The sequence below is a fragment of the Zalophus californianus genome, chromosome 15 (assembly GCF_009762305.2).
Source record: "Zalophus californianus isolate mZalCal1 chromosome 15, mZalCal1.pri.v2, whole genome shotgun sequence".
NCBI lineage: Eukaryota > Metazoa > Chordata > Mammalia > Carnivora > Otariidae > Zalophus > Zalophus californianus.
In genome coordinates this window covers 21,304,439-21,332,127 of record NC_045609.1, presented here as the reverse complement: position 1 = coordinate 21,332,127, position 27,689 = coordinate 21,304,439, and the positions used below count along the sequence as shown (strand labels likewise).

At 40.4% G+C, this 27,689-nt stretch overlaps 1 protein-coding gene across 1 annotated transcript; it reads left to right on the top strand.

Annotated features, from left to right (window-relative positions):
- The first annotated feature begins 125 nt into the window (after window positions 1–125).
- Window positions 126–12,052, top strand: MRLN (myoregulin). Its single transcript, XM_027596930.1, has 2 exons — window positions 126–218; window positions 11,892–12,052. The coding sequence occupies exon 2, from the start codon at window positions 11,912–11,914 to the stop codon at window positions 12,050–12,052; it is 141 nt and encodes a 46-aa protein (XP_027452731.1). The 5' UTR covers window positions 126–218; window positions 11,892–11,911.
- Window positions 12,053–27,689: the final 15,637 nt, after the last annotated feature.

Genomic DNA, 27,689 nt, shown 5'->3' with positions numbered 1-27,689 from the left:
ATTTTTGTTATAATTTTTCCCACCTGTGCCTGTCAGTTCCTTTCCACTTGCATCCTCCCGTGACAGTCTGGCTCATGTTTCTTCATAAATCTCTAAGCCAGTTATTAATAACAGCCCAGCGAGTCTCCTGATCCACCCAAGAGCATATGGTGTTTTTCACAAAAGGGAAGCGAGATCATCTCCTTGACTTTGGACTTCAATTATCGAGCCCCTCAACAGTAAGTTTGGCTCTTTAAACTATATGGCATTTTACAATGTCGATGCGGGAGGAAAGTTTAGCGTAACTCCTGTTCGCCTCTGGTAGGGGGAGAATATAGTAAGCCAAAACTTAGACTCCTAAAGCCAATTTCCCTCACTCTGCTTCAGCCTCCCTCCAATCTGTATGAGGCGCTTGCACGACAGATGAACGAATTAGAATTTGCTTCCTCTCATTTCCTTCTGGCTAAATAAAGGCAGGAGGAGAAGCAAGGGATTAATAATTCCTAAATTACTTGACCACACCTGGTGGCATGGTTGGTATTCCCGCCACTCCAGTGTTCGCGGAGAGAAGTCTCACCCAGGGCAAGTATATGCACGGAGGGCTGCACCAGAGATGGGGGTCTTGCCGGTCTCCCCTGCTGGAGCTTCCATTCAGACAGGGCACCTGCCTCGTTCCAGCGGTTCATCGCCTTCTTGTTTTCTTTTCGCCGAAGGCTTTGTCTTTGCAGCCTCCTTCATAATGGTTGCTTCTGAGAGTCCTGAAAAGTAGGTCACTGTGTTTTCTGTCTGGAAAAGGAAGACTTGCTCGGTCCTTGTGAGCTCAGCTGAAACCAGACAATCCAGTCATTCTTCAGGACCGGGGACTAATGTAGCTTCCTGCTTTTGTTACCTATATTCCATGCTCTTGAACATGTGCATCAGGCTTCTAAATAACACATGTAAGGGAGGCATTACAGCGAATTAGAAAGAGGCAGATGCTGGCCTGGTGTGAAGCTCTGGCTTGGAGCACTAACCAGTTGTGTGAGTTTAAGCAAGCACTCAACCTCTCTGGGCCTCAGTTTCCTCATTTGTAAAATGAGAGTCATAATGACCTCTTTTATAGGGGAGTGGGGTTTACTCATAATGTATATAAGTGGCCAAGTATACTAACATTATTTATGAAATCCCTCATTTGAATTTCTCCTGAATCTTCTTAATCATCTTTTGTTTGTTTCACACTCAAATCTAGAGCCCCCAGTGTGGTCTTTAACAGAAGACATGAATCTAAATGGTAGAGACAATGGACGGAGGTGGGTGGGGGATGGGCTAAATGGGTGACAGGCATTAAGGAAGGCAGGAGCTGTGATGAGTACTGGGTGTCTTATGTAAGTGATAAATCACTAAATTCTCCTGAAACCAGAACTACACTATATGTTAACTAGCTTGAATTTAAATTAAATCTTGGAAGAAAAAAAAGAATTAAAAAACTAAATGGTAGAGACAATAATTGGTTTCATCTTTAGGATGGGCAAGTGTGTGGAGGTCGACGCTGGGGCATATGGTTAGCAGTTCAGGACATTAGGCTACAGCTAAGATCAAAGAAGATGACAAACCTTCCAGAAAATTTCAAAGTGTAAGCTAGTATTTTCATAAACTTGCCTGCTTTACCAGTATTCTAAAATTTGTCTTTTGGTTATGTTCTTCTGTGGTTAGAAGGGACTTGTTCTTCCTCATTGCTAGATTAATTCTGTGCCTGGAGGAGACAGACAGGAGGATTGTCTCAAAGAGTACTTGCTTCCCAAAGTGTCCCCCTGTAACTCAGGAGATGAGATTTTTGCTTTCCTCTACAAGCTTTCATTGTGCAGACATTTATTCAATTCCTACTGCACGCAAGACATCGTGCTAGGTTAGCAAGGCATCAGTAAGCTCTGAATATAGTAGGAGAAAGAAGTCATTTTGTGAATAACTCAGGCACAAATCAGAATGGGCTGCTCCATGGTACATGAGATGTACAGACAGAAGACAGAGAGGGCCCAGATTCCACAGGGCCTTCACACCCAAAACTGATCCCCCCAAAACGAGCATTGCTGGTTAGACTTCCCTTTGGAAGGCTGTAAATTTTTAGAAAATGATTCAGGGGTTTCCAGCATTCCTCCCAAGGTTCACCTTCTAAGTAATGAACTGGTGAGGCATAGAAGAACAGCACCTTAAAAGCCGCCTCTCATCCTCAGCCCTCTACCCCCCACATCCCAAATTACTTTTTGTTTTTTGTGGTTTTTTTTTTTTTAAGATTTTATTTATTTATTTGGGAGAGAGAGAGAGCAGGAGTACGTGCATAATCAGGGGGAGGGGCAGAGGGAGAGGGAGAGGCAGACTTCCCACTGAGTGGGCAGCCTGACATGGGGCCCAATCCCAGGACCCTGAGATCATGACCTGAGCCGAATACAGACACTTAACCAACTGAGCCACCCAGGCGCCCCCAATTACTTTATATTGAGCACCTATTTTCTTCTAAGGCCTGTGCTAAATGCTGGAAATACAATTCTGTTTTTAAAAAGGTTGCAGACTTTCATTTAACTTAAGATTCTGTTCTCCCCCTAGCCATCTACCTTCTCAGCTAAACTTGACTCCAAAAAACACTTAACTGGTTTCAGAAATCAAATCTGCACCTTAATGAATCCAAAATTGCCACCAGGGAGTTTATGCAGATTGTGTGTTGCAGAAAGTAGTTTGTAAGGTTTTGCCAGATGCTGTTTAGAACTCCAACAGGCCCAGACAGTCTCCACTCTCTTCCACTCACCAGCCCCCAGCCGGGAGTGGCCCTCGCTTGGCTGTATGAATTCTGCAGATAAAAAACACAGACCTCACAAGCACACACCCTCAGTCTCACTCCTGCTTCCTCACACCACGGCAGGACAAACCTGTGCTGGGGCTTCCTTCCGAAACCTTGCAGAGCTGGTCCCCAGCCAGGCTCTGGGCAGTTCATCTGGCCTTGTAAGAGGGCACAACAGCTGTGATTCATGGAGAGGGTTGGGGAACCTGACGGGTTGATGACATTTTGATTATTTTGGTTCCAGAAGATTTCTTAATGTTAAGTGCCTGTAACTGGGCAATTTATGTCTTCTTGGGGGCAATGCACAATCTCCTATTTGGGTCAGGAATGTACCAGTGGGAAATCTCAACCTTCAGAAGTCTTGGCAGTGGATGATTAAGAGGAGATGTTTGTTCATGTGTAGAAAAATGGTTCATTTTAGGGCAAGATATTTACTTACAACATTCGAGGCATGGTCACGATGGCCCAGGAAGGCCCCACCTGCACAGAAAGAAAGCATGAAAGCATGAGAGGGACAGTTGAAGAGAAGGAAGTACAGTAGATCCCCACAGGTCGGGTGGGGGGCATCGTGAGTGCTGCCAGATAATCCAGCCCACACGCCCACACGCCTGCCTCCACTTCCCCTTTCCACCTCTAGATCTTCTCTTCCCTCCCAACCCCCCCCCCCCCCCCCCCCCCCCCCCCCCCCGCTGTTGGGCGGAGGGGAAGTGGCCATGTTTCTGATTCGTTGCTTCATTGTAACAACAACTGTTTGCTCAAGCACCAGGCAGCATGCTGGGCTCTTGGCTTGCCTTTTTACCAATCCTGAGATACCCCAGTAGCGAAGGCTGTGGAGCCAGACAGACCTTCATTCAAATCCCCAGTTATCCCTGGCGTGTGACCTGAACTAGTTTATTTAACATCTCTGCTCTTCAGTTTCTCCCACTAAGGAAATAGGAGTGCTAATTACTCACGATATCAGGTTTTATGTGATTAAAATCAAAGCATTTGTAGGCCCTTCCTAGTGATAGTTGCGAATAAAATCCTTTCAATTCCCTGCAAGACCAATATCATCTCTGGGTAGCAGGTGAGGTTAAGTGCCAGGTCTGAGGCTACAGGGCCACACCAGCTGGAACCAGGATCTAAAACCAGTTCGGTCTGGCTCTAAAACCTATGCTGTCTCCTCACTCCACTTTGCTGACTGACCATCTGTGACCAAGCACATGTTTTTGTCCTCAGTCGAAGTCCACTTTATCAAGCTCTGACCTGCCAAGTGTTTCAGTTTTCGCTTGTGACTTCCTTTATTTTGGACTCTCTGGTCTGACCCTGGCCCGAATCAGAGAATTTGGAGGTGATGAAGGTAGAATGCCTCCCAATGGGCGAGTGAAATGCAGAATCCAATTTATCTCAAACATCAAAAAACGGCTGAGGCCATCGTGATGGTGGTTGTGAAGAAGCGTAGCTGTTGAGCCTCAGACAAATCCCTGTACTCCCCGACCTTCTCTGGGCCTCGTTGGTCCAATGGGAAGTTTCCAAATCGCAAATATCTTTTCCAGTGCCAACATTTCTGTCGTATTTCAGACCTTTCACTACTGTTGTTTTTCTTAGCTGGAAAGAGAAAAATCTCTTTGAAATCCTATCTCGAGCAGGAAACAAGGCGCAACGATCATGCCGGCAGTCATTTAAGTGTAAAGCCACATTGCCATTATTATGATTCTCATTCAACAAACTTTCTCTCATACAAGACTCGTATCCTTGATGAATTAATTTCTCAGATGTGTGTTAAATTTCCTTTCTCACATAATTCAGCTTTGGGCAGAATCTAATGGGGCCTTAACTAGTTCAAAAGCGCAATTTGAACTCAGATTTTAGAAACTTACATAATGCACAAAACCCATTTACTTTTGAATAGGTCTGAGGTTTTAGTTAACTTCTGCATGACTCAAATTTGAAGAGTCTCCTGCTCTGCCACACCAGCGTCTGTTTCTAGAGTCCTCAGGGGCAAGTCTCCATTATGCTGTAGAAACTCTAGCCATCCTAACAGGACGTTCCTATCCTAAAATCCCATATTGCTGGTGCCAAATTTTTGTTGCCTTCCAGCAGCTTGACTTGGTTCCCTAATTACAAGCAAAAAACAAATGCGGAAGCAAAAACACCAACAAGACATAACTCCCATATGATTTCTGAAGTTTCTAAAAGATAATTTTATTGCACATAAACTTTAAGAGACATTTTCCATATAGAAAGCACCCAACTTTGGGATTTTACTTTTTAAATATTTGCTAAAAAAGGTAGACTTAATGCATGTGTTTTTCCTGTTGTAATTGTCATTTAAACAAAATGACCTTCCGGTCTTCTGAAGAAGCTTCCACTTTACATGCAGTTATTAAAGCAATATTTGTTGAAAATGGATTGATGTCAGATACTGTGAGGCATTGGGATCCAGGGTGGGTAAAGCCATCCTCACTTTCTAGTAAGACATCTGCAGTCTATGGGGTGGTATATACAAACAACCATAATACAGTGTGGTGAGTTGAAATATGGTGTAGACAAGCTGGCTTAAATTCTGCCTGAGGAAGTCAGGCTAGATCACAGAAGAGGTAACACTGGGTTTCAAAGGTGTGTGACAATTTTGTGTGCTTAGGTGTTTAAAGAGAGCCCGAGAAGAATGACTCATTCAAGGATACTATCTAGGAAGTAATATGCTAGATTATAATTATAATAATATTTACCATTGTTTATTATGTGTCCTTGCTAGGCACAATTTCATCTCGTTTAATTCTCACACTGCCCTAATAAATAGGTACTATTATTTTCATCCCCATTTTAGAGAAGTGCTAACTAAGTCATGGAGAGTTCATGTAATTTGTCCGAGGTCTCACGGTAAGTAGCAGATCTCAGTGAGACCCCATCAGTCTGATTCCAGACCCATCGTTCAACCACCATGTCCTGAAAACATTCTTGTTACTTCTTCAGCTAATGTTAAGGAGGTCAAGGGGAAAAACTTGTCAGTCACATGCTGATCAGTGGGTGGATAACAAAGTAATAATAAACAAGAATAAAATAGCAAATAAAAAAGCTAATAAATAGATTTAAAAAACCTGTACTTTAAGCAAACCTGGTTGCTAGAGTAAGCTCACATTGGTGGTCTGTGAATGTCCCGTTTACAAAGAGCAGATTATTTTGATGTGAGTAAATGAACAGCTGGCTGTTGTATACATATCCCGGCAAATTCGGGGTTATCTCTCCCAGAAGAGTCATTGCAAGACTGTCTAATGCATTATTCAACCAGCCTTTCACAGACACAGAAAGGAGCCAGGACCAAAGAGGAAGAGTGGTCGTTAATAATTACATGTGGATATTTCCAATTCAGTATGGTCAATTTCCATTGTAATACAGATCTTTTCAAAAGTAACTTTTTGTTTGAAAATATTAATAAATCTATGTAGTTGAAAGATGGTGCCATCTGGAGTCCTGGGTTAGTAGAATCTAGGATCCAGCTCAGAATACAGAGTGGCCTTGGGTAGTTGGTCCATGTTCTAAAAGCACATAACCGCAGCCTGGCACATGCTAGCCCCTCAATAAATGGTAATTATTGTACTTTACTTGAATGACTCATTAGGTAAAAATGGACAGATTTCAATTATGTGTCATTTTCTAACATGTGTCTCTAGGGAACTTTGCTCAATACTATCTTGACCATTAGACACTGATGGAAACAAGAGTAGGAGGAACAAATTCTTGTCAAAAAAGGAAATATTTTTGAAATATGACTCAAGAGTTTGAGACTACAAACTCGAATCCATTGAAAAGTGTTTTTCTTTTGACTGAAAAATAGACTTTCCAAAGTATGTTCTGTTCTTTGTCTTGACAAGAATCCATGCTTAATGAGGGGAAATAATAGAGGTTGAGAGAAATTGAGAAAATGGTGAGGTCTTACAGTGGGGAGGGGCAAGCCATTTAGCAAATCCACTCTTCTTATGGTTGCAGAAGTCGGAGTTGATTTGAGAAGCCCCATTTTATATAAAAGCAAGATTGTAAAGGTTTTAAAGGCAAGAGCCTACAAGCTGATGGCAAGAGGAAGAACAGGGAATACAGTGAAATTCAACTCCCAGAGACCAAAGTTCATTGCGACTCTCCATTTGTCCAGCTTCCTTTGTGGAATACCACTATTCAACCACTCGATAAACAATGAACGGGTCACTTTGAATTAGATTATTTAGACTCTTCCTGGAGTCAAAAGATAAAATAAATACAAATCTTAAAAACTAGATAAGAGAGTATTTTCAGTACAACATTCTATAAAAAAATAAATTGATTCCCAGTGCCTTCTGGAAATAGGGAAAAGAAAGGTAGGTAGAAGCATTGCAAATGAGATGATAAATTATTTGCAGTCATCTGAAATTTCGACATGAAGTATTATTAGGCCCAAAATAATCTGGGATATCTTATATCAGAAATTGGAGGTTATTTTAGTTGTGATTTTTAAATACTACATTCAAGATAAGACCATGGTCTTGAAATAGTCACGCTCAGTATGTTCTATCATATTCTTAAAAGTGTCCTAATTTGTTTGAAATTTGTATTTTTGGTGCATGTTGTATCCAATAAAAAACACTAGGAATCATTTTTTCCCCTGAAAACTGCTGCTGCTAAATAGCTTTTCCCCCCAAAAAGAATATCCCTCCAATCCCAAAGAAAAAAACACCCGATTACAAAGCGTTGAGCTAAGTAAGAATTAAACGAAATGTAAATCAAAGTGCAGTGACACTCATAATTTTAATCCACAGTAAAATCTGAGCATGTTAATAAGCTTGTGATGATACAAGTCTGTGTCCTTCCAATGATTTAGATCTGAAAGCAGATCTATCATCAGGTTGAAGAACCAAACAGGAACCACCCATATTCCTGTTGATCATGAGCATTTTGAACGAGACAAGAACATGTTCTTTAGCAAAAGAGACTTAAAATGAACTCAAGGAGAGTTAAGTTTATCAGCGAAACATTTTAATTGAAAATAGGTAATTTGTACTTATTCACATAAGTTTCATATTTTCATTAAAATGTCTCATGGATAAATCTAATTTTCCCAAGTTCATACTTGTTTAAATGATTGGTTTGGCAAAAATTAAATCAGTGTACGTTATTTTGTATATATGGAGAAGGAGAGGGATTGGCAATTTTGAAACTAGTTTTTTTATTTTCTAAAGTTATAGAAGCAAGCAATGTCCTTTTTTTTCTCATTTTTTTATTGTTATGTTAATCACCATACATTACATCATTAGTTTTTGATGTAGTGTTCCATGATTCGTTGTTTGTGCATAACACCCAGTGCTCCACGCAGAACGTGCCCTCTTTAATACCCATCACCAGGCTAACCCATCCCCCCACCCCCTTCCCTCTAGAACCCTCAGTTTGTTTCTCAGAGTCCATCGTCTTTCATGGTTCGTCTCCCCCTCTGATTTACCCCCCTTCATTCTTCCCCTCCTGCTATCTTCTTCTTTTTTTTTTTTTAACATATGTTGTATTATTTGTTTCAGAAGTACAGATCTGTGATTCAACAGTCTTGCACAATGCACAACGCTCACCATAGCACATACCCTCCCCAATGTCTATCCCCCAGCCACCCCGTCCCTCCCACACCCACCACCACTCCAGCAACCCTCAGTTTGTTTCCTGAGATTAAGAATTTCTCATATCAGTGAGGTCATAGGATACCTGTCTAGAAGCAAGCAATGTCCTTTTAAATGAAAATGCAAGACATGGAAATGGCAAGGATAAAAAAAATCACATATAGTCCTTCCTTCCAAACTTGGCCTCTGTGATCGTTTGTAGATATTTTTGTTTTCTTTCTTTTTTTTTCTTCTCATATTTCAGTCGTGAAGTTTCACATACATGCAGAAAAGCACATAAAGCTTATATGTACAGTTTAACAAGTGGTTAAAAAGTGACTGCCAATGTAACCACCACCCAGGACAAGAAATTAAACAGTGCCGGGAGCTCCTCATCCCACCTGTTCCTTCCCTTACCCTTGCTGAAGTCACCCCATCCTGATGTATGGTAGCCAATCGCTTTCTTTTCTTGCTAAATTGACCTCCTACACGGTTGCCATACACATACGCATCCCTAAACTGCACATTTTTAAAAGAAGATTTATTTATTTTAGAGAGAGAGTGCAGGGGGAGGGGCAGAGGGAGTGGGAGAGAATCTCAAGCAGACTCCATACTGAATGCAGAGCCCGAAGGGGCATGATCTCACGACCCTGAGATCATGACCTGAGCCAAAAACCAAGAGTTGGATGCTTTAACCAAATGCGCCACCCATGTGCCCCTTTGGTGCCTTGCTTTTTAAAACTCAATATTATGATTGTAAAATTTACCCCTGCTTTTGTGTGTAGCTGTAGCTTAATTTTCAGTATTGTGTAGTATTCCATTATGTGAATTTATCTATTTATCTGCTAATGGGCATTCAGGCTGTTTCTAAGTGGAGAATATTACGAACAATGTGCATCCTGGTGTGGATATCCATGCACCCAGTATATACCTAGGAGTGTAATGGGTGGTCGTAAGGTAAGGGTTTGAATCATATTTGATTTTTTTTAAACATAATTTTCTAAGTAGTGTTTTTATTATTTCATAGTTGTAATAACCATCGTTTTATTGGATAAATAATCTTCCATTTGTGCCTAAATTTTATAGGCTGGTCTTTTGTAATAAATTTACTCCTGCACTTTCTAATTTGTTCATAAAAGTGATACAAAATTTTAAAACTTAAGAATTTATAGCAGACACACAATCACATGAACTATGGTCTTACATAGACAGTGAAGTTTTGTTCGCTGTCATAGAAGATATTGAAGCAAATATATTTAAGATAATTTTTAGGGAATTTTTTGATTCAGTTGTGTTTGACCTACAACACTGCATAAGTGTAAGTTGTAAGACATATTGATTGGATAAATTTATATCACAGTATGATTGCCATAGTAGTATTAGCTAGTACCTCTATCACATCACATAATTACCATTTCTTCTCATGTTGAAAACAATTAAAACCTAGTCTCTTAGCAGGTTTAATGTTTATAATGTAGTTTTATTGTCTATAATCACTGTACTGGGTATTAGGTCTTTAGAACTTTCTGACTGGTTGTGAGTATGTATCTTTAAACAACATTTCTCCCATTCCCCCACCCCCTGAGAAGTATTGTTTTAAAAACATGATGAATGTTTGCCCTGCCAGGAAAACCCTAGAATTCAGCTTAACCTATCTGTTAAAATTTCAGTGTTTGGCTGCACAAATCTGTGATAAATTAAAATTAAAGTGTCATATTTCCCGAAGTCCGCTCTTTGACATCTTCCTGACTTCTTTGAAAGTAATTTTAGCAGCCTCCCTGCTCCTCCACTTTGTATACTATCTCACTATGCAATAAAACCTTTTTAATGTGCTTTGGCACAGGGACCAAGGTTGCTAAGAGACCACCTGTGCTGAATGCACTTTGTTCTAGCAAGAGCTTAGGGAGAGAACACCAAGGAGCAGGGTTAACTACCACTACGTGGGATTAAGTCAGGTGAGAAACAGGTTTCTGCTCACTCACCAGTCCCCACCAGCTCTCTGGTCTTTCCCACACTTCCTATTTTGGTCTCTTGCTGTTGTTGGAGGAAAGTAAAGGTGCCCCTCAGAGCACAGATTAAAGAAATACGAGTTGGAGGCCACAGCCATAGGAGTGAAGGAAATCACTTAGCAAACCCATGTATTATTCTCACCCCTTGTTTCTGAGACATAGGCAAAAGGAATCGTTGAATGTCGGGGAAATTCTAGGTGCTTACTTTGCCAGTGAGTGCTGTGTAATTTGGGGCTTGCCATTCCCTCCTCCAGGAATGGGGCTAGTTATTACAGAACTTAACCAAGATTGCTAAATTGGGAGAAGACAACACCGTCCAAACCTCATCTCTTCCCCTCTCTCTCACAACTCAATGTTCCTTTTTGGTTTTTGAGTGAAAATAGCAAAAAATATTCTTCTATCCCAACACTGCCACTTTTAAAAAGTATTGACGCTCCTTTTTGAGTGTATAAAAGGAACTTTGAGATAAGTCTTTGAAAATTGCTTGATTTATTTGACCTTGCATTCCTGAAAAGGGAGTTCAGAATGGTTCTGAACTCCCTACCTGACAGCCATTTGGTAGAATGTTCCAACAGTGTGCTACACAGAGCTCACATTAGTACCTTTTAAAATTCCATAATACTTTTTGAAATTCCTGTTATTTGTAAAAACTGTTTAACACAGAAACGTGGAGGAAATTAAATGTTTGATATCTTATTCAGTGACCAAAATAATGAGAGAGAGAACCTTGAGGAAAGATCAAGACAATGAAAAAGACCTTTTGTTGTTTAATAAAAAAACATTTTATCACCTGCCTTTTTCCATGTCTTCAAATTCTCATTTCCTGGTGATGCTGCCCATACAGGTGCGAAGAAGGGCAATTTCACGGATGCCAATAGAGATGATGACTTTGTAGATGAGATTTCATAAAAAACTAATTACTGCTAACATGACAAGAGAATGGTCAGTCTGATAGTTCCTTGAGCTGTGTTTTTATTATTTCATAGTTGTAATAACCATCATTTTATTGGATGGTTATTATTTCTTTTTATTTATTTCTTTTTTTAAGATTTTATTTATTTATTTGTCAGAGAGAGAGAGAGGGAGAGCAAGTGCACAAGCAGGGGGAACGGCAGGCAGAGGGAGAAGCAGGCTCCCCGCTGAGCAGGGAGCCCGATGCGGGACTCGATCCCAGGACCCTGGGATCATGACCTGAGCTAAAGGCAGATGCTTAACCAATGGAGCCATCCAGGCGTCCCAAGCTCTTTCTCTTTAGAAAGAAAGGCATATTTGACATGTAGAAAAATGTATGATTATGACATAAAGTGGTAAAAATGAGTGGGGGGAAAATATTTTAATTCATTAGGGGGAAAATAATTTTAGTTTATTGGCAGGTTATAGATGTGTATAGATGTTTCCTCATCACTGTTTCTTTACAGTACAAATAGTCCATTGAGTTTAAAGAATCAGGATTATAAATATGTTTATTTCAGGTTACTCTTCTCTCTTTTTTCCCCCTAGGGAGCAAGAACATTCTGGATATGATGTATAAAAACTGGATATTAATGTCTACTACTATTCCCGCAAGTCCAGAAGATGAAATTGTTGGAAGACTTCTAAAAATTTTGTTTGTTATCTTTGTTGACTTTATGTCTATTGTATATGTCATTATAACTTCCTGAAGAGCTGAGTTCCCTTGCTTAACATGTAAATTTCACATTAATTCCACTGAATAAAAATTTGTAGTTTAATTTGTTGAGTGATTTTATTTTGATCTCCAGTTATTCTAGAAGCCAAAAGGACATTAAAATCAAAACAATATCTTGTGTTGTTTAGTACCTTAAGGTTTATAAAACATCGTAAAAATTAATGTGTTTTTTTCCTCCAGAAATCTACACTACTGATTCATAAAACTTCTTGACTTTTTAACACGATTGTAATTTGGTAGATTGACTAAAATTTGTAAGTGTAATTAAGGGTGATTTTTTTTTTTTCAGGATGCATACCTACCTGAAATTTTATCTGGTTCTATTTTTAACACACCAAGCTTAACATATGATAATCTTTCCATAAGATATGCCAGTAGTTTATACTCATTTTCTTGTACACTTATCTCATCTGTGTGGAGGTAGGTATGTTTTTCTGAACGCTGGACAATTTTATGTTTCTATCAACAAAAACTTAAGAGTTAGGAATAGAAATACCGTAAAGAGATTCTTTTAAGAAAATAGAACTTACAAGAGAGGAGAGAAAACAGGTGCAGTGTGTGTCAGTTTTCTCTTTGGGTCTAAATGCTCCCAGTATGTCATTTAATATAAGGCTCACAATAATTCTAGGAGGCAGGTTTGTTGCCCTCATTTTACAGAAGGAAAAATGGGATGTTGGGAGAATTATGCTACCTTGAGACCAACACGAGGAAGCGGCAGAACCAGGTCTTGGGCCGTGGCAATCCACATTATGTTGCCACCAAAGGTAAATAATAATAAGACAAGTGTGATTAAAAACCAATCTGCAGAGCTCAGCTTTTTTTCACAATAATGTTTTATTCAAGCCCCTAGGGCTGTATTTTTGCATTGCCCCTATTTATTTTCTTACTCCACATTTAAAAATCTTTTATGAAAAAGAGAGATCATTTACCCTGCTTGGTAATGCCTTCTCTTTACTTGTTTTCTTAATTTCCTCATTTCCACTCTTTAACAGTGTTAAAATATAACTGTTGAACTTCGGCTTCTTAAGTGTCCGAAAAGCAAAGGTCACTCTGTCCTTTAGACTTTCTGGCTTTTTACGTTGGACACACATGCTTCACAAAATTCTGATTTCTTCCATGTGATGACCATTTTCTCAGATTTGGCCCAATCATTAATGCAAGATTTCACAAGAGGCCTAATGAAGTGTGAAAGGAATCTGGGACCTTTGAGACTTATTACTTAACTGACTCTTACTTAATCTTTCAGTGCTGTTGTGTATTTAACCATAAGCCAAACAGAGTCAAACTATTTAAACATTTGCTGTAACAGAAAATCCAACTTCTACACTATACATCCACCCCCTTCCCTTTGGATATAAGGGTCACGTCCTGTTGATGTAATGGGTTTCTCCCCACTTCCCTCTATTTGGGATTTTTTGGGGCCTATTATCAGTTACTGACAGGAGAGTAAAGTCACTCCAACTTCTGGAAATTGTTTCTCTTTCCCCTTGTCTGCTTCCAGGCAGTAGACAATGTGGTTGGAAGCATTGACTCTGAAGCCAGACTACCTCCGTCCAAATCTGGGCTTTGCCTCTTACAGTTTAAGAGCCCTGTGTCTCCCCTCCCTTACCTATAAAACAAGTGCTTGTATCATAGGCTTGTAGAGAGGATGAAGTGAGATGACCATGCAAAGTGTGTAGCACAGTTCTTGGTTAATGGAAAAACTGAAACCGCAACAGATTGGTATTATCAGCATCCTCAGGTGGGAGCACAAGTGACTTGACTTCCTTCAAGCTGAATGGTAGAGGGTCTCAGTCACCTCCCTGTCCTACACTTCCTCCTTGCCCTTAGAATGACCTCACATAACCCATGCCCTTGGCTTGCGAGTGTGACTGTTTGCCACTGGGCCCCAGTATAGTTCTGGGCGAGGTGTAGATCTAAACCCCTTGACACAGGAGGGATCCTTTGGTGATGTTATTTTGGGACCTGGCAATTACAACTAAATACAATATGACTTGTGGCAACAAAGGAACATTGATAAATATCTTTTTGCAGTAAGTAATCAGAGTCTTGGCCTTATAATTAGAAATATATTGCTTTTTTTTTTTCACTGTTCAAAAATACGCCTTCAGTTCCTTTTTGCCAGGCATGGTGCTGAACAGCCAGGTCAAAGTAGTGAAGAAAGCATAGTTTTCCTGCTCCTAGGGAGCTCATAGTCTAGTGGGGGAAAATGAATGGACCCAAAGGGTGCAATTGCTATTGGGTAAAGTAGCAGACAGGACATGCCTGGGGTGTTATGGAGGGTGTGGTGTTGTGGAGGATGTTCTGGAGGCTGCCAGAAGCAGCAAGTCCTGGGATCCTGTTGGACATGCAGAACCTTAGCTCCCCCGCCAGGCTTACTGAATTCAGAAGCTGCATTGTAATCAGATCCCATGATTCATATGCATGCTACAGTTTGAGAAACATTTATGTGGAAGGAAGCTCACTGAACTGTGTTCCCACTGTCTGTGGACAGATACGTGACCTCTGGGCAAGTTGCTTAACCTCTCTGGGTCTCACACTCCTCCTGCATTAAAATAGAACAGAATGAAGAAAAATCAAAAATGGCATTAGCACTACCTCCTTTGCCTATTGCATAGAAATATTGTGAATTTTAAATGAACTGAGCCAAAACATATAGAAATGCATAACAGAAAACAGTTATATAAATCTAAGATGTCCTAAACATCAAGAAGACAGGAGTAACTCTGGGAGGTAAGGGACCCGTGACTCCCTTTAGGAGAACTGGAAAAGGATTGTTCTCATAAATGGTAATAATATCCACTGTATGGATGCATGTCTGCAGCCTGGACTAGGTAACATGTGTTTTCTTGGATGAATTTCTGTGCAGTTTCATAGAACTTAATTCCGCAAGCACTGTTATAGTCAACCCTCCAGCTGAACTGGTTGGTGTTTTTTTCATCATGACACTAATACATATGAATTGTCTGGCTGTGCCTGAGCTCATGTGTCTACATGCTGTTGATTTCATAATCTTGGTATCAACTCAAGTGGCCTTGCATCCTTCCCAGTTCTGCAGTCCTTGAAGACTTTCAGAAGAGAGGTCAGAAGTTGCCTGCTAGAATCCTCCTAATTCATAAATGACAACAGCTGAAGTTGGAATGGGCTGTGCTAAATGTTTTGCATACATTATGCAATTTAATCTGTACTAACAGATCTAGGAGATGTTTCCACTTCGCAGAGGAAGAGATGCAGGCTCCGAGGAATTAAGTACAATGCCCAAGTTCATGCAGGATATTCTGACTGTGGTGACAGAGCTGAAAGTGAGGGAACCAAGACCCTCAACTCCAAATGATCTGCCTCTAGAACCCTGTTCCTGACTGTTCAGTTATCCTCATGTCAAGCCAGAGAGGTTAATTACCTCACTGGCTCTTCACTCGGAAGGGCAAGGAGTTTGCACTAACTGAAGCAGCCTAATCCTACGCCGAGGGATGCAACGAGTAAAATGCAGCCTGTGGCATATAACCTATTGTGTCGTGAAACCTTGCAATGTGTTGACTGTCCACCTTACAGGCACCTATCTTTTCTAAGGCTTCTGTCTGTAATAAAATGGCATATATACTCTCCAGTCATTGAGCCCTGTTGTTTCATGTTATCAAATACCAAGTCAGTCTTTATAAAAAGGAAGTTGTGGATTATTGTGTTGCATTCAATATACAAAGAAATATAAGTCGTGTCTATAAAATCATTTCATGTCAATTTTTTAATAATTAAAAAAAATCTCAAATACCATTTTGAGCAATTTGTTCCCAAAGAACTCACAAGTGACATCTTGGTAAACGTGTCAATGGCTTGGGCTTAGTAATAACATTTTTCAAGTGACAAGCACTCTATGGTTGATGCATTACTTCAGTGTTTACTTGAATGAAATGACTTACAAAAAAAAATAAGCCAGGTAGCCGTTCTGAATTAGAATGGACATGGGGCACCTAGGTGGCTCAGTCATTAAGTGTCTGTCTTTGGCTCAGGTCATGGTCCCAGGATCCTGGGATCGAGCCCCACATCGGGCTCCCTGCTCCACAGGAAGCCTGCTTCTCCCTCTCCCACTCCCGCTGCTTGTGTTCCCTCTCTCGCTGTGTCTCTCTCTGTCAAATAAATAAATACAATCTTTAAAAAAAATGGACAGTTCCTAACTCTGGGGTAAGACTGGGCTGAACTGCTTCTGTAAAGCCTGGATCGAGGTTTGAGAGAGAATCTTAAACGTGTGGTGTTTGTGTGAGCATGCAGAACAGGTTTTTGTTCTGGGTTGCTCTCTGCACCATGGTTATTTGCTAACCTTACAGGGAGCCGTCCTACTAACTGAGCGAGAGGAGGGCAAGTTGCCATGTAGGCCAGTCTGGGATCAGACATGAGCCCAGACTTATTTATAAACCTACAGGAAAGGCCCTTTGAGTGTACTCTGCCTTCTGACTTGGAATGATGGTGAGAGAAGATTAGTGAGAGAGCACGGGAAGTCCTTGAGGGCCAACTGGGTTTCCAGCCTGAACCATCTGCCCTTTCAGCCAGGAGCTGGCTGCAGACTGTTTTCTGGATGGTCAGTGTCCCTGGACTGGTATGATCTCAAGGTACAGAGACTGACCTTTGGTTGTTGTTTACGAAGTTGATTATGACTTGCACTGTGGAGATCATTTGCTCAATAAATATTTAGCAAGTACTCATTGCCTGTCTGGTAGTGCTGTATGAACAGGGAGAGATTGTGGGCCCTGTCTTCAGAGAGCTTGCTTTCTGGTAGGGGAGACAGACAACAAACTGATAACCTCATGAGAATTTCAGATAGTTCTAAATGTTGTAAAGAAAATAAAACAAAGCAACGAGAGAGAGAGAGAGTTTATGTGGGGTAAGACGATTTTAGTTAGGGGGATCTAAAAAATGTTTCCTGAGAAAGCAACGTTGGAGCAGAGCCTCGACTGATGAGCAGCCAGCTAAATGGACACCTGAGGGTAAAGACTTAGGGTATGGAGAACAGTAGGTACAAAGGCCCTGAGGTAGGCTGAGCTCAGCAAAACTTTAGGAAGGCCAGTGTGACTACAGCTTAGTGAACAAGTAGGGAGTTAGTTTTTCAGCATTGTTGAAAATCAGCTTCTATATAACTACTTTAATATTTGTTGCACAACCTGGGTGGTTACTGAAACTTTCTCATGGCAAACTGTAGAAAGAATGTGAGTGTATCTCATGTTCTGTGTCCTTTGTACCGGCACACACCACAGACAATGGGCACTTTCTGGGGATTGTGAGTTTTCCCTGGTTACTCTAGGCTGACCGTATCTGGCCCCTAACTTGTCGCAATGTGAGGCAACTTCATCGCTTCACTCGTTAATTTTAAAAGCCGTGTTTTTGGACAGCTTTTTAAAAACCACATGCAGAGCAAAAATTGTATCTGCTGTAGTTTTTTAAATAACAGCTGTATTATTATAATTCATATGCCATATAATTTATCAATAAGTGTACAATTCTGTGATTTTTAGTATATTTACCGAGTTGTGCAACTATCAGCACAATTAATTTTAGAATGTGTTCACCACCCTAAAGAGAAACCCCATTAGTAGCCATCAGGAGCTATTTTTCCCATCTGCTCCCAATGACCCCTCCCCCAGCAGCCCCAAGCCCACTTTCTGTCTCTACAGATCTCCTGTTTGGGGCATTTAATATAAATAGAATCATCCAATATATAATATTTCATATTTGGCTTCTTTATGGCCAAATAATATTCCATTACATGGATACATCAGGGTTTAGTTATCCACTCATCAGTTGATGGACATTTGTATTGTTTACACTTTTTGGCAATGATGAATAGGAACACTCATGTATACATTTTTTGTGAAGGCATATATTTGCATTTATTTTGGATATTTACCAGTTAGTGGAATTACTGGGTTGTATGAAAACTCTACTTTTAAACTTTTTTTTTTTTTTACTTTTAAACTTTTGAGAAACTGCCAGACTATTTTACAAAGCAGCTGCCCCACATCTATAGTTTTTGAAAAGGTTTTCTTTTAATTTCTAGGGGGAAAAAGAACATGTAAAAAATATATGTATTTTTAAAAATTTTATTTGAGGGAGAGTGTGTGAACGGGGTTGGGGGGGGGAGGAGCAGAGGGAGAGGGAGAGAATCTCAAGCAGGCTCCACGCTCAGCATGGAACCCGATGCAGGGCTCCATCCCATGACTTTGAGATCATGACCAGAACCAAAATCAAGAGTCAGACACTTAACCGACTGAGCCATCCACGTGCCCCTAGAGAATATTTTTGTCACCTTGATGATCCTAAATAGGGAGATCATGAAATAAAGGCTAAAGATGAAAGCATCTACCCCTTCCTCTAGATTTGATTTGAGTTTTAAAACGTTTAATTATTTTCTTTAAATCTCTAATTTATGCTATCTAACAATCACAACTTGTTATTTTGGGTTCCTTATTACCCATTTCATTTCAAAAAGTTAATTACATAAAAAGTTAAAAAATTCCTGACATTTCCTTCAAGTACCTTAAGTCTAATCAAAAACATCCAAGTTAATAGCCAGAGGAATACTGAAAAAGAAAAGCAAAGCTGGTGGCATCACAATTCCGGACTTCCAGCTCTATTACAAAGCTGTCATCATCAAGACAGTATGGTACTGGCACAAAAACAGACACATAGATCAATGGAACAGAATTGAGAGCCCAGAAATGGACCCTCAACTCTATGGTCAACTTATTTTTGACAAAGCAGGAAAGAATGTCCAATGGCAAAAAGACAGTCTCTTCAACAAATGGTGTTGGGAAAATTGGACAGCCACATGCAGAAGAATGAAACTGGACCATTTCCTTACACCACACACAAAAATAGACTCCAAATGGTTGAAAGACTTAAACGTGAGACAGGAGTCCATCCAAATCCTAAAGGAGAACACAGGTAGCAACCTTTTCGACCTTAGCCGCAGCAACTTCTTCCTAGAAACATCGCCAAAGGCACGGGAAGCCAGGGCAAAAATGAACTATTGGGATTTCATCAAGATAAAAAGCTTCTGCACAGCAAAAGAAACAGTCCACAAAACCAAAAGACAACCGACAGAATGGGAGAAAATATTTGCAAATGACGTATCAGATAAAGGGCTAGTATCCAAAATCTATAAAGAACTTATCAAACTCAACACTCAAAGAACAAATAATCCAATCAAGAAATGGGCAGAAGACATGAACAGACATTTCTCCAAAGAAGACATCCAAATGGCCAACAGGCACATGAAAAAGTGCTCAACATCGCTTGGCATCAGGGAAATCCAAATCAAAACCTCAATGAGATACCACCTCACACCCGTCAGAATGGCTAAAATTAACAAGTCAGGGAACGACAGATGTTGGCGGGGATGTGGAGAAAGGGGAGCCCTCCTACACTGTTGGTGGGAATGCAAGCTGGTGCAACCCCTCTGGAAAACAGTATGGAGGTTCCTCAAACAGTTGAAATTAGAGCTACCGTTCGATCCAGCAATTGCACTACTGGGTATTTACCACAAAGATACAAATGTAGGGACCCGAAGGGGTACATGTACCCCAATGTTTATAGCAGCAATGTCCACCATAGCCAAACTGTGGAAAGAGCCAAGATGCCCATCGACAGATGAATGGATAAAGAAGATGTGGTATATATACACAATGGAATATTATGCAGCCATCAAAAGGAATGAGATCTTGCCATTTGCAACGACGTGGATGGAACTGGAGGGTGTTATGCTGAGTGAAATAAGTCAATCAGAGAAAGACATGTATCACATGACCTCACTGATATGAGGAATTCTTAATCTCAGGAAAGAAACTGAGTGTTACTGGAGTGGTTGGGGGTGGGAGGGATGGGGTGGCTGGATGATAGATATTGGGGAGGGTATGTGCTATGGTGAGCGCTGTGAATTGTGCAAGACTGTTGAATCACAGATCTGTACTTCTGAAACAAATAATGCAACATATTTTAAGAAGAAAGAAAAAGAAGAAGATAACAGGAGAGGAAGAAAAGGGGAGTATGTCAGAGGGGGAGACGAACCATGAGAGATGATGGACTCTGAAAAACAAACTGAGGGTTCTAGAGGGGAGGGGGGTAGGGGGATGGGTTAGCCTGGTGATGGGTATTGAGGAGGGCACGTTCTGCATGGAGCACTGGGTGTTATGAACAAACAATGAATCATGGAACACTGCACCAAAAACTAATGATGTAATATATGGTGATTAACATAACAATAAAAAATTAAAAAAAAAAAAACATCCAAGTTAACATGAGATACTTTTTCATTGATGGAGATTAGATTTATTTGATTACTATTCATTGGATACCTACTCTAAGCCAGGCATGTTCAAGGTGCTGGATATTTTCCTCTCTGCTTTCTACTTCAGAAGGTTCACTTTATTAGTTATGTAGTTGGAGGAATACTGTGCAGTACAAATGATTCTTTTTTTTTAAGATTTTATTTATTTATTTGAGAGAGAGAGTGTTCAAGAGAGACATTAAACATGAGCAGGGAGGAAGGGCAGAGGGAGAGGGAGAAGCAGACTCCCCACTGAGCAGGGACCCCGAAGCGGGGCTCGATCCCAGGACCCTGGGATCACAGCCTGAGCTGAAGGCAGATGCTTATCTGACTGAGCCACCCAGGCACCCCACAAATTATTCTTATAGTTCATTTTCCATAAGCAGACCCTTTTCAGATTGAATTTTTGGCTTTTGGTATTCATTAGCTGCATACTTCCTATAACATATACTATCCGGGCTGCACATAGTGAGTCAAATTTACTGCAGATTATTGTTGTCAGCAAGATGAGAGTTCCAGTAGGTGTTTCTTCATCCACCCCACAGCAATATTCATTCCTTGATTTATCTGGTGCTATATTGTAACACTTTTGGCTAAAGAATCTGTTGGGAAATAATCTTGACTAGCCAAAGAAAAGTTGAACTAACAGCCTTTCCAAGAATTACATCTAAGCCAGAATTCAACTCTTGAGTTCATTAAGACCATAGCTGACAGAGAATTGACCCAAGTTGACACCTGAGGAACGACTCGAGTCTTCTTGGTTAAAAGGCTAATTTTCAGACTTTGTTGCTGGACTTTGTTGATTTCTTGTACTGGTTATCATACCTGACTACCACTACAGAAACTCTTCTTAAATGAATTTCAAGAGCTCAGATGCAGGTTTTGATGAAGCATCCTTAAAAGATAGCATCCATGACAACCATTCGCAATCATTGTCAATTTGTCAGTGGATAGAAGGTCCCTCTTCGAACTATGTTCAGGGGAGGAAGGATTAGAACCCTAGCTGGGTTTCTTTGGTCTACACATGAGAACAAGAACTCAGATAGCAGTTACTATGTGTTAGGCTTATTCTAAGCATTTTATTTGGTTTCATTCACTGAATCATCACAGCTACCATATGAGATTATTCTCCTCATTTTCCAGATGAGGAACAGGCACAGTAAGGATAAGGAACCTCATCAAGGTTACAAACCTAACAGGGAGTCTTGGCTTGTGCTCCTATTCTCTATTCCCTCTGCCTCTTATTATTCAACCCCTTGGAGCTTCTGTTTCTTCATCTGAATAATTAGTAGATTGTTGAGTGTGAAGCTGTACCTGCGAATCTCCAAGGCCCATCCCAGTTCTAAGACTCTGGTTTAGAATTAACAGCCTCAAAAGGAGCACTTATGACCATGGGTGGCTAAGAGAAATAGTCAAGCCGCAAAGTATCCTGGGAATGTGATAATACCCTGAAGCAGCCTCTTCAAGCCTCTAAGGATGTTTGGAGGACCTGGTTCAATGGAAGGAAATGCCCATAATTACTATTGTACATAATGTTGAGAGTTCATTCAGCTTTTCCTTGGTGGGTGCCAAAGTCTGTGTGATCAATCCAAGTATTTGTACTGTGGGCCATACCACTCTAGGTTTAGAGATGTAATGATTTTTCTCTAAGTACAGGGTGCTGGATTTGTGGGTAATAGGGCTGTTGGATGCCTCGGTCTGAGCCAGCCGTACACCTGGGGTTTGACTGATGTGTGCTTGTTACTGCCAAAGGATCGGGCCTTCCTCTCAGGTCTCTTTAGCTTAATAATCAACCCTGATTCTTCTTGCTCAAGTCAGGCCTAATTCTAGTGAAACTTGAGCATTTTCTCTGCAGGCACCACTACTCACTGTTACTGGTTCTGAAGAGGCTCCTCGCTTTCTGTCTCCGTTGCATATGTTTACCCATCTATGACCATGTTCTCCAAACCAAGAATCAGAAAACTTGAATCTGACAAAAGAATTTTGTACCATTTCAAACTGCAAAATGAATCTCAGAGATATATTTTAGATTTGGAGTTTTTTGGAATTTTTTTGTGTTTTATTGGAATAATGAATATAATATTTGAAATTTGGACTATTGTAGAGGGTCCTGCGATATGAGGCACACTTCCCTAATTTTCTAACAATTCCCTATAAAGCTCTTAGGGGAAACCTGGAGGCCATCATAAACTTTTTATTTTTTATTTTTTACCAATCCTCATATGGTACTTCTTAATCTCTCAAATTGGTCCCCTTATCTGTTCACAATTTCATAGGTTTTACATTTTCATAAGTTTTTTCCTTGGCTGTTTAATCAGCCTCCTAAATAGTTTCCCTCCCAGTCTATCCTCTGATGTGGTTTCAAAGATTGATCATTTTGAAACACAAATCCAACAGTGTCACCCTGCTGTTTAGAACCTTCAATGCTTCCTCTTTGCTTCCTGGATAAAGCCCTCATATGGAGACAAGAACTCACATGGTCTAACCCATTGGAGAAGACGTTTATTGTGTTTTAGTTAGTCAGTAATCCAATTTGCTTTTGGAGAATTACCTCTTCTCCAATGGGTACTCTCAACATGCTTCATGTTGCCCTAATTGAGAGATGGTTATCTTGCCCAAGCCAGGTCAGTAATACCCTTTCCTCTGGGACTCTGAATCTTGAACAAAATATTGCAAGGTCAGAGAAAACAGTCAGAGCCCATTTATTTGCTGGTGAGACTATGAGTCCCTGCCAACTAGATCTCTAAGTGGACTCATGTCCTCTTGGGTTCTCCATTTAAGCAATCCTGCCATGAGATGGGAACCATTGCTTGCAATCAAAAGCTCTATTCCTGTTTACCTTCTACTTCCCACAAATACGCTTATCCCAATCCTTTGTGATTATCCATTGTAGTTCTCAATGTAGTCCCTAGCATAAGAGGCTTTCATGCCATTAAGACTTTGCAAGTGCTCTTCCCTCTGTCTTGGGATGCCTCCCTCTCAGCCCAAGCTGTGTTTCTCTTTCTGTGTTCCCTTAATGCAGCACGAGTATCTTGACTGAGGTACTTAGCACATTCTCATAACTATTTACCTGTCAGTATTCCCTCCTAGATTGTAGGACCCTTTGTTTTCGAATAATGCCTGGCACAAAATAAATGATTAAGAATTATTTGATGAATGAGTAAATAAGAATAAATAAGAATTGACAGTCTATTTCGTAGTTCATGCATGGAGATTTGTGTTATAGACAACAGATTTCAGAAAATGGGTTGCAAGTTGTAGATCATAGAATCAACATAAATTGCATGAGACTAACCATAAGGAAAATTGCTGATGAGATTAAGGCAAATTTATCAGAATAAGGGTGGTGATGATCACTAAGTCTTGTGACAAATACATAGCATTTGTTTTACTAGCTAAGTTTTTTTTTTTTTTAACTAGGTAAGTAATTTTAAAACATTATCTTAAATACAGCTTAGTGAAATATTGTAGTAGTTAAGAGCACAGATTCCGGAGTCAGATAGCCCGGGTTTAAACTCTGTATCTCTGTTTTTTCATATGTAAAATGGGGGAAGTAGTATTCTTCAGTGCTTAGCACAGAGCCTAGTGGTTCTGGTCATCTCTATTTGCCACTCTCTCCCACTCAGTTCAATTTCTGCCCCTCTTTCCTGCTCTGTGCCCAGGAGGCTGACCACTTGTGGGCCTCTCAGTGCCTAGCTTCTGCTTGTCTTTGGCCAAGGGTAAGCACCATCAAGAGGTGTGAGAGCAGAGAGAGAGGCAGGGGTATTCTCTCCATGCTCATTTTGGCACTTTGTTTCTGACACTCAAACTAGGTCTCTTCCTAATTCCAGCTCCGTCTGGGGTGGGGGGAAGGGGTCCCTCCTTTGCAGGCTCTGTTTTCCTAGGTACTGGTAACACTAGGTCTTCCCTTTGTTACGTAAGGCCCAGCAGCAGCAATGACATCCCACTGTCTGGTCTTGGGCTTTTTAACCCTGCCCACAGTGCTAAAATTATTTACCTTAAGATTCCTTCACTTGACTCTCTGGGATGTCTTCTGTTTCCTGCCAGGTCCTGACTAATACACTGTATATACAAATTGCTTAAAAATGTGGGCTATTTCTATATTTAATTATTAATATTAAATGTTTAATTATTAAATTTAAAAATGAACATCAAACACCATTAATGGAACATATTTAAATTAAAATAAATAGATTATTGTAAATATTAAATATTGTTATGATATTAAAACATTTATGGCTATTGAGTAGAAAGCAGGATTCACATCCACCTTTGTAAAGTAAAGCAGAGGACTTGAAACACATTTCAGTTTTCCAGCTGGTTGTTTTGCCTGTGGTTTGGAATAACTGCAACGTACTTGGATGGAAAGTTGAAGAAGCTGTAGTGTGTGGGTCGGAGCGAGAAGGCGGGCATACCTCTCCATGGAGCCTACCCACGGGGGCGGGAGCGACCTGCTCGCACTGTCAGGCTGATTCTGTCCGCACTTTCCCTGCCTGTGACAATACTCTTACAGAACATGCTTGACTGCACAGTTTCGTCCCTCAAGGGTGTACTTTTTTTCTAGTTCTAGTTTCATAGGTAGCTACCATGCTCGAAATCAGGCTCAAACAAGCCAAAGGAGCAGCATGTTGCCTCGCTCTCGGGTGACCACATTTTCAACCTCAAAAGACCCAAATATTTACTTGCTGAAACCATGTGGTAAACTATTTGGATTGTCCACGATTTGGACTGCATAGACCCTGTGCACCTCCATTATGTGGTGGAGAAGAGAAGGCTAAAACTTCCCATCTGGAGCTGAGATGTTGTTTGGGGCCGTCTGAAACTTTGTTATGTACAGTCCATAAGTCAGAAACTCAGGTGGAGGCCCGTGAAAAAATTGGCACGGTTTCACAGAAAGGTCCAGTTCAGTGGTCTTATGTTTATTTTAAAACAACATTAATCAATTCCACCTGTATTTTCAAAAAAAGATATTGCATTCGTTGGTACATTTGAACCTGACAGCCTGCCTTTGGGATTAAAGCCTTCTCCGGTGATCTATTATCCAATATGATTACATCATAGATCATATGAGCTGAATTTGTAACAGACACGATTCCATGAGTGAATTAACATATGAGAAATGCTCTGAGACGGTCCTGGACACATGAGGGAATTTTCTCCTTCCCTCCTTCCACACACTTCTGGAGACCCTCCACACGCAAGCCCCAGGCAGGATTCTGAGATACTGCTATGAACAGGGGACAGGCAGAGGACACCAGCATGGCCCCTGCATTCACCTGCCCATCTGCTTCCATCTCTGCAGCTTTGTTGCCCTCTGACTTTGGGCAGCTCCCTGAACCTCCTGGGGCCTTAGTTTCCCATCTGTAAAATGGAAACTTTAATTTGAAAAAAATAGACATATCCCTCTGTTCATCACAGTATTATTTACAGTAGCCAAGCTATAGAGGTAACCTAAGTGTCCATCGATAGATGAATGGATCAAGAAGATGAGGCATATATACACGATGGAATACTACCAAGCCATAAAAAAGAATGAGATCTTGCCATTTGCGACCGCATGGAAAAAAACCAGAGGCTATTATGCTAAGTGAAAGAAGTTATACAGAAAAAAAAAACAAATACCATATGACTTGGCTTATATGTGGACTCTAAAAACAAAACAGACAAACAAAACAAAACAGTAACGGACTCATAGATACAGAGAACAAACTGATGGTTGCCAGAGGGGAGGTGGGTGGTGGACGAAATAGGTGAAGGGGATTCAGAAGTACAATCTTCCAGTTATGAAATAAATAAGACAAGGGGATATAATGTACAGCACATTTGTTACAATATTGTAACATCTTCATACAGTGACAGACAGTAACTAGACTTACTGTGGTGACTCTTTCATAATGCATATAAATACTGAATCATTAGCCTGAAACTAATACAATATTGCATGTCAACTGTTCTTCAGTTAAACAAAATAATAGAGCGTGGCAGAGTAAGGCTACTGTTGCAGCAAAAGTCCCTAACAGTTTGAGCATGCTTTCATGCATTCATTGCTATTTGGCCATTCATTCATTCAACCAAAGTTCATTAAGCAGGGTGCTACCCTATTCCTGTCACTGTGCTCTAGGGAGCAGTGATGAACAGGAGACCAGGTACCTGCTTTCAGGATTGTACAGTTTCTCTGTGCAAAAAGTGAGGACATTATAGATGTTGGGAGTCCTACATGTGGATATATGCTGGGTGCTTTGGAAACTGATACACACAAAAATTGTAATTATTTTTGATTATGGTCTTGAAACCGTGCAATGCAAGTCAGAGGGATGTGAAGTGGAAAGTGTATTTTTGTGTACACACACACGCGCACACACACACACACACACACACACACCGAAGGACACACATTCTATGTAGTTTTATGTTTCTGGTTTCCACTTTCATGAGGATATAGAATAGTGGTTCACAGCATGACGCCTAGATTAAAACTCCAGCCCACCTGTCATTAACTGTGGATTGGGGGCAAACTGCTTAACTTCTCTCTAGTTCGTTTTCATTAGCAGCCAAAGTGGATGATTATAATAGCACCTACTTCTTAGGTTTATGGTGGGTTGTAGTGAGCTTAGTGAGTTGGCAGTCCTCAGTGTTAGCTCTTACCAGCCTTGGATCATTTTCCTAAGGTAGAGTGGGGAGGGCACAGGCTTAGCAACCAGCCAGACCAGAGCCTGAGTCCTACTCCATTACTTACCAACCAAGCAAGTAACTTAACCTCTGAATTCCAGTTTTCTCATCTGTAAAATGAAGATAACGATACATAACCCCATGAGATTGCATAGTTCCTGGCAATTACCAGGCACTCAAAGAATAGCATTTATCCCTCTTATCCCTTTCCCTAAGATTAAAAACTGCTTGAGCCCAATAATGTGATGAAAGTAAGGGCAAGAAAAAGAAGAAATAATATTCTGGAGAATTACAAGTAAAAATACGATGTAGTATGTCTTTCAGGTCATTTTTAACATTTGAAACTTTGTCCTTCTAAACAAATCTCTAAGTATGTGAGAGAATGGCTTATCCACCTCTAGTTTGTTTATTTGTTTGTTTTTTACTTTTATCTGTTAGAGTGTGAGTGAATGAAATGGAATTCATAGAATGGGTCTCTAGATCTGAGCCAACTGCTATAAAAACTCTAAGTTCTACTTTATTTTTATTTTCAAGTGTAGTGTCTATGTAGCTATGCCGTCATTCATAAACAGGGGAAGAGCAGCGTGTACAAAAGAACAGAAACATGTCCTGGTGTAGTTTGTCAGGA

What these genes read in the sequence shown, in the direction of transcription:
- MRLN (XM_027596930.1), top strand. Translation starts at nt 11,912, where the DNA reads ATGATGTATAAAAACTGGATATTAATGTCTACTACTATTCCCGCAAGT.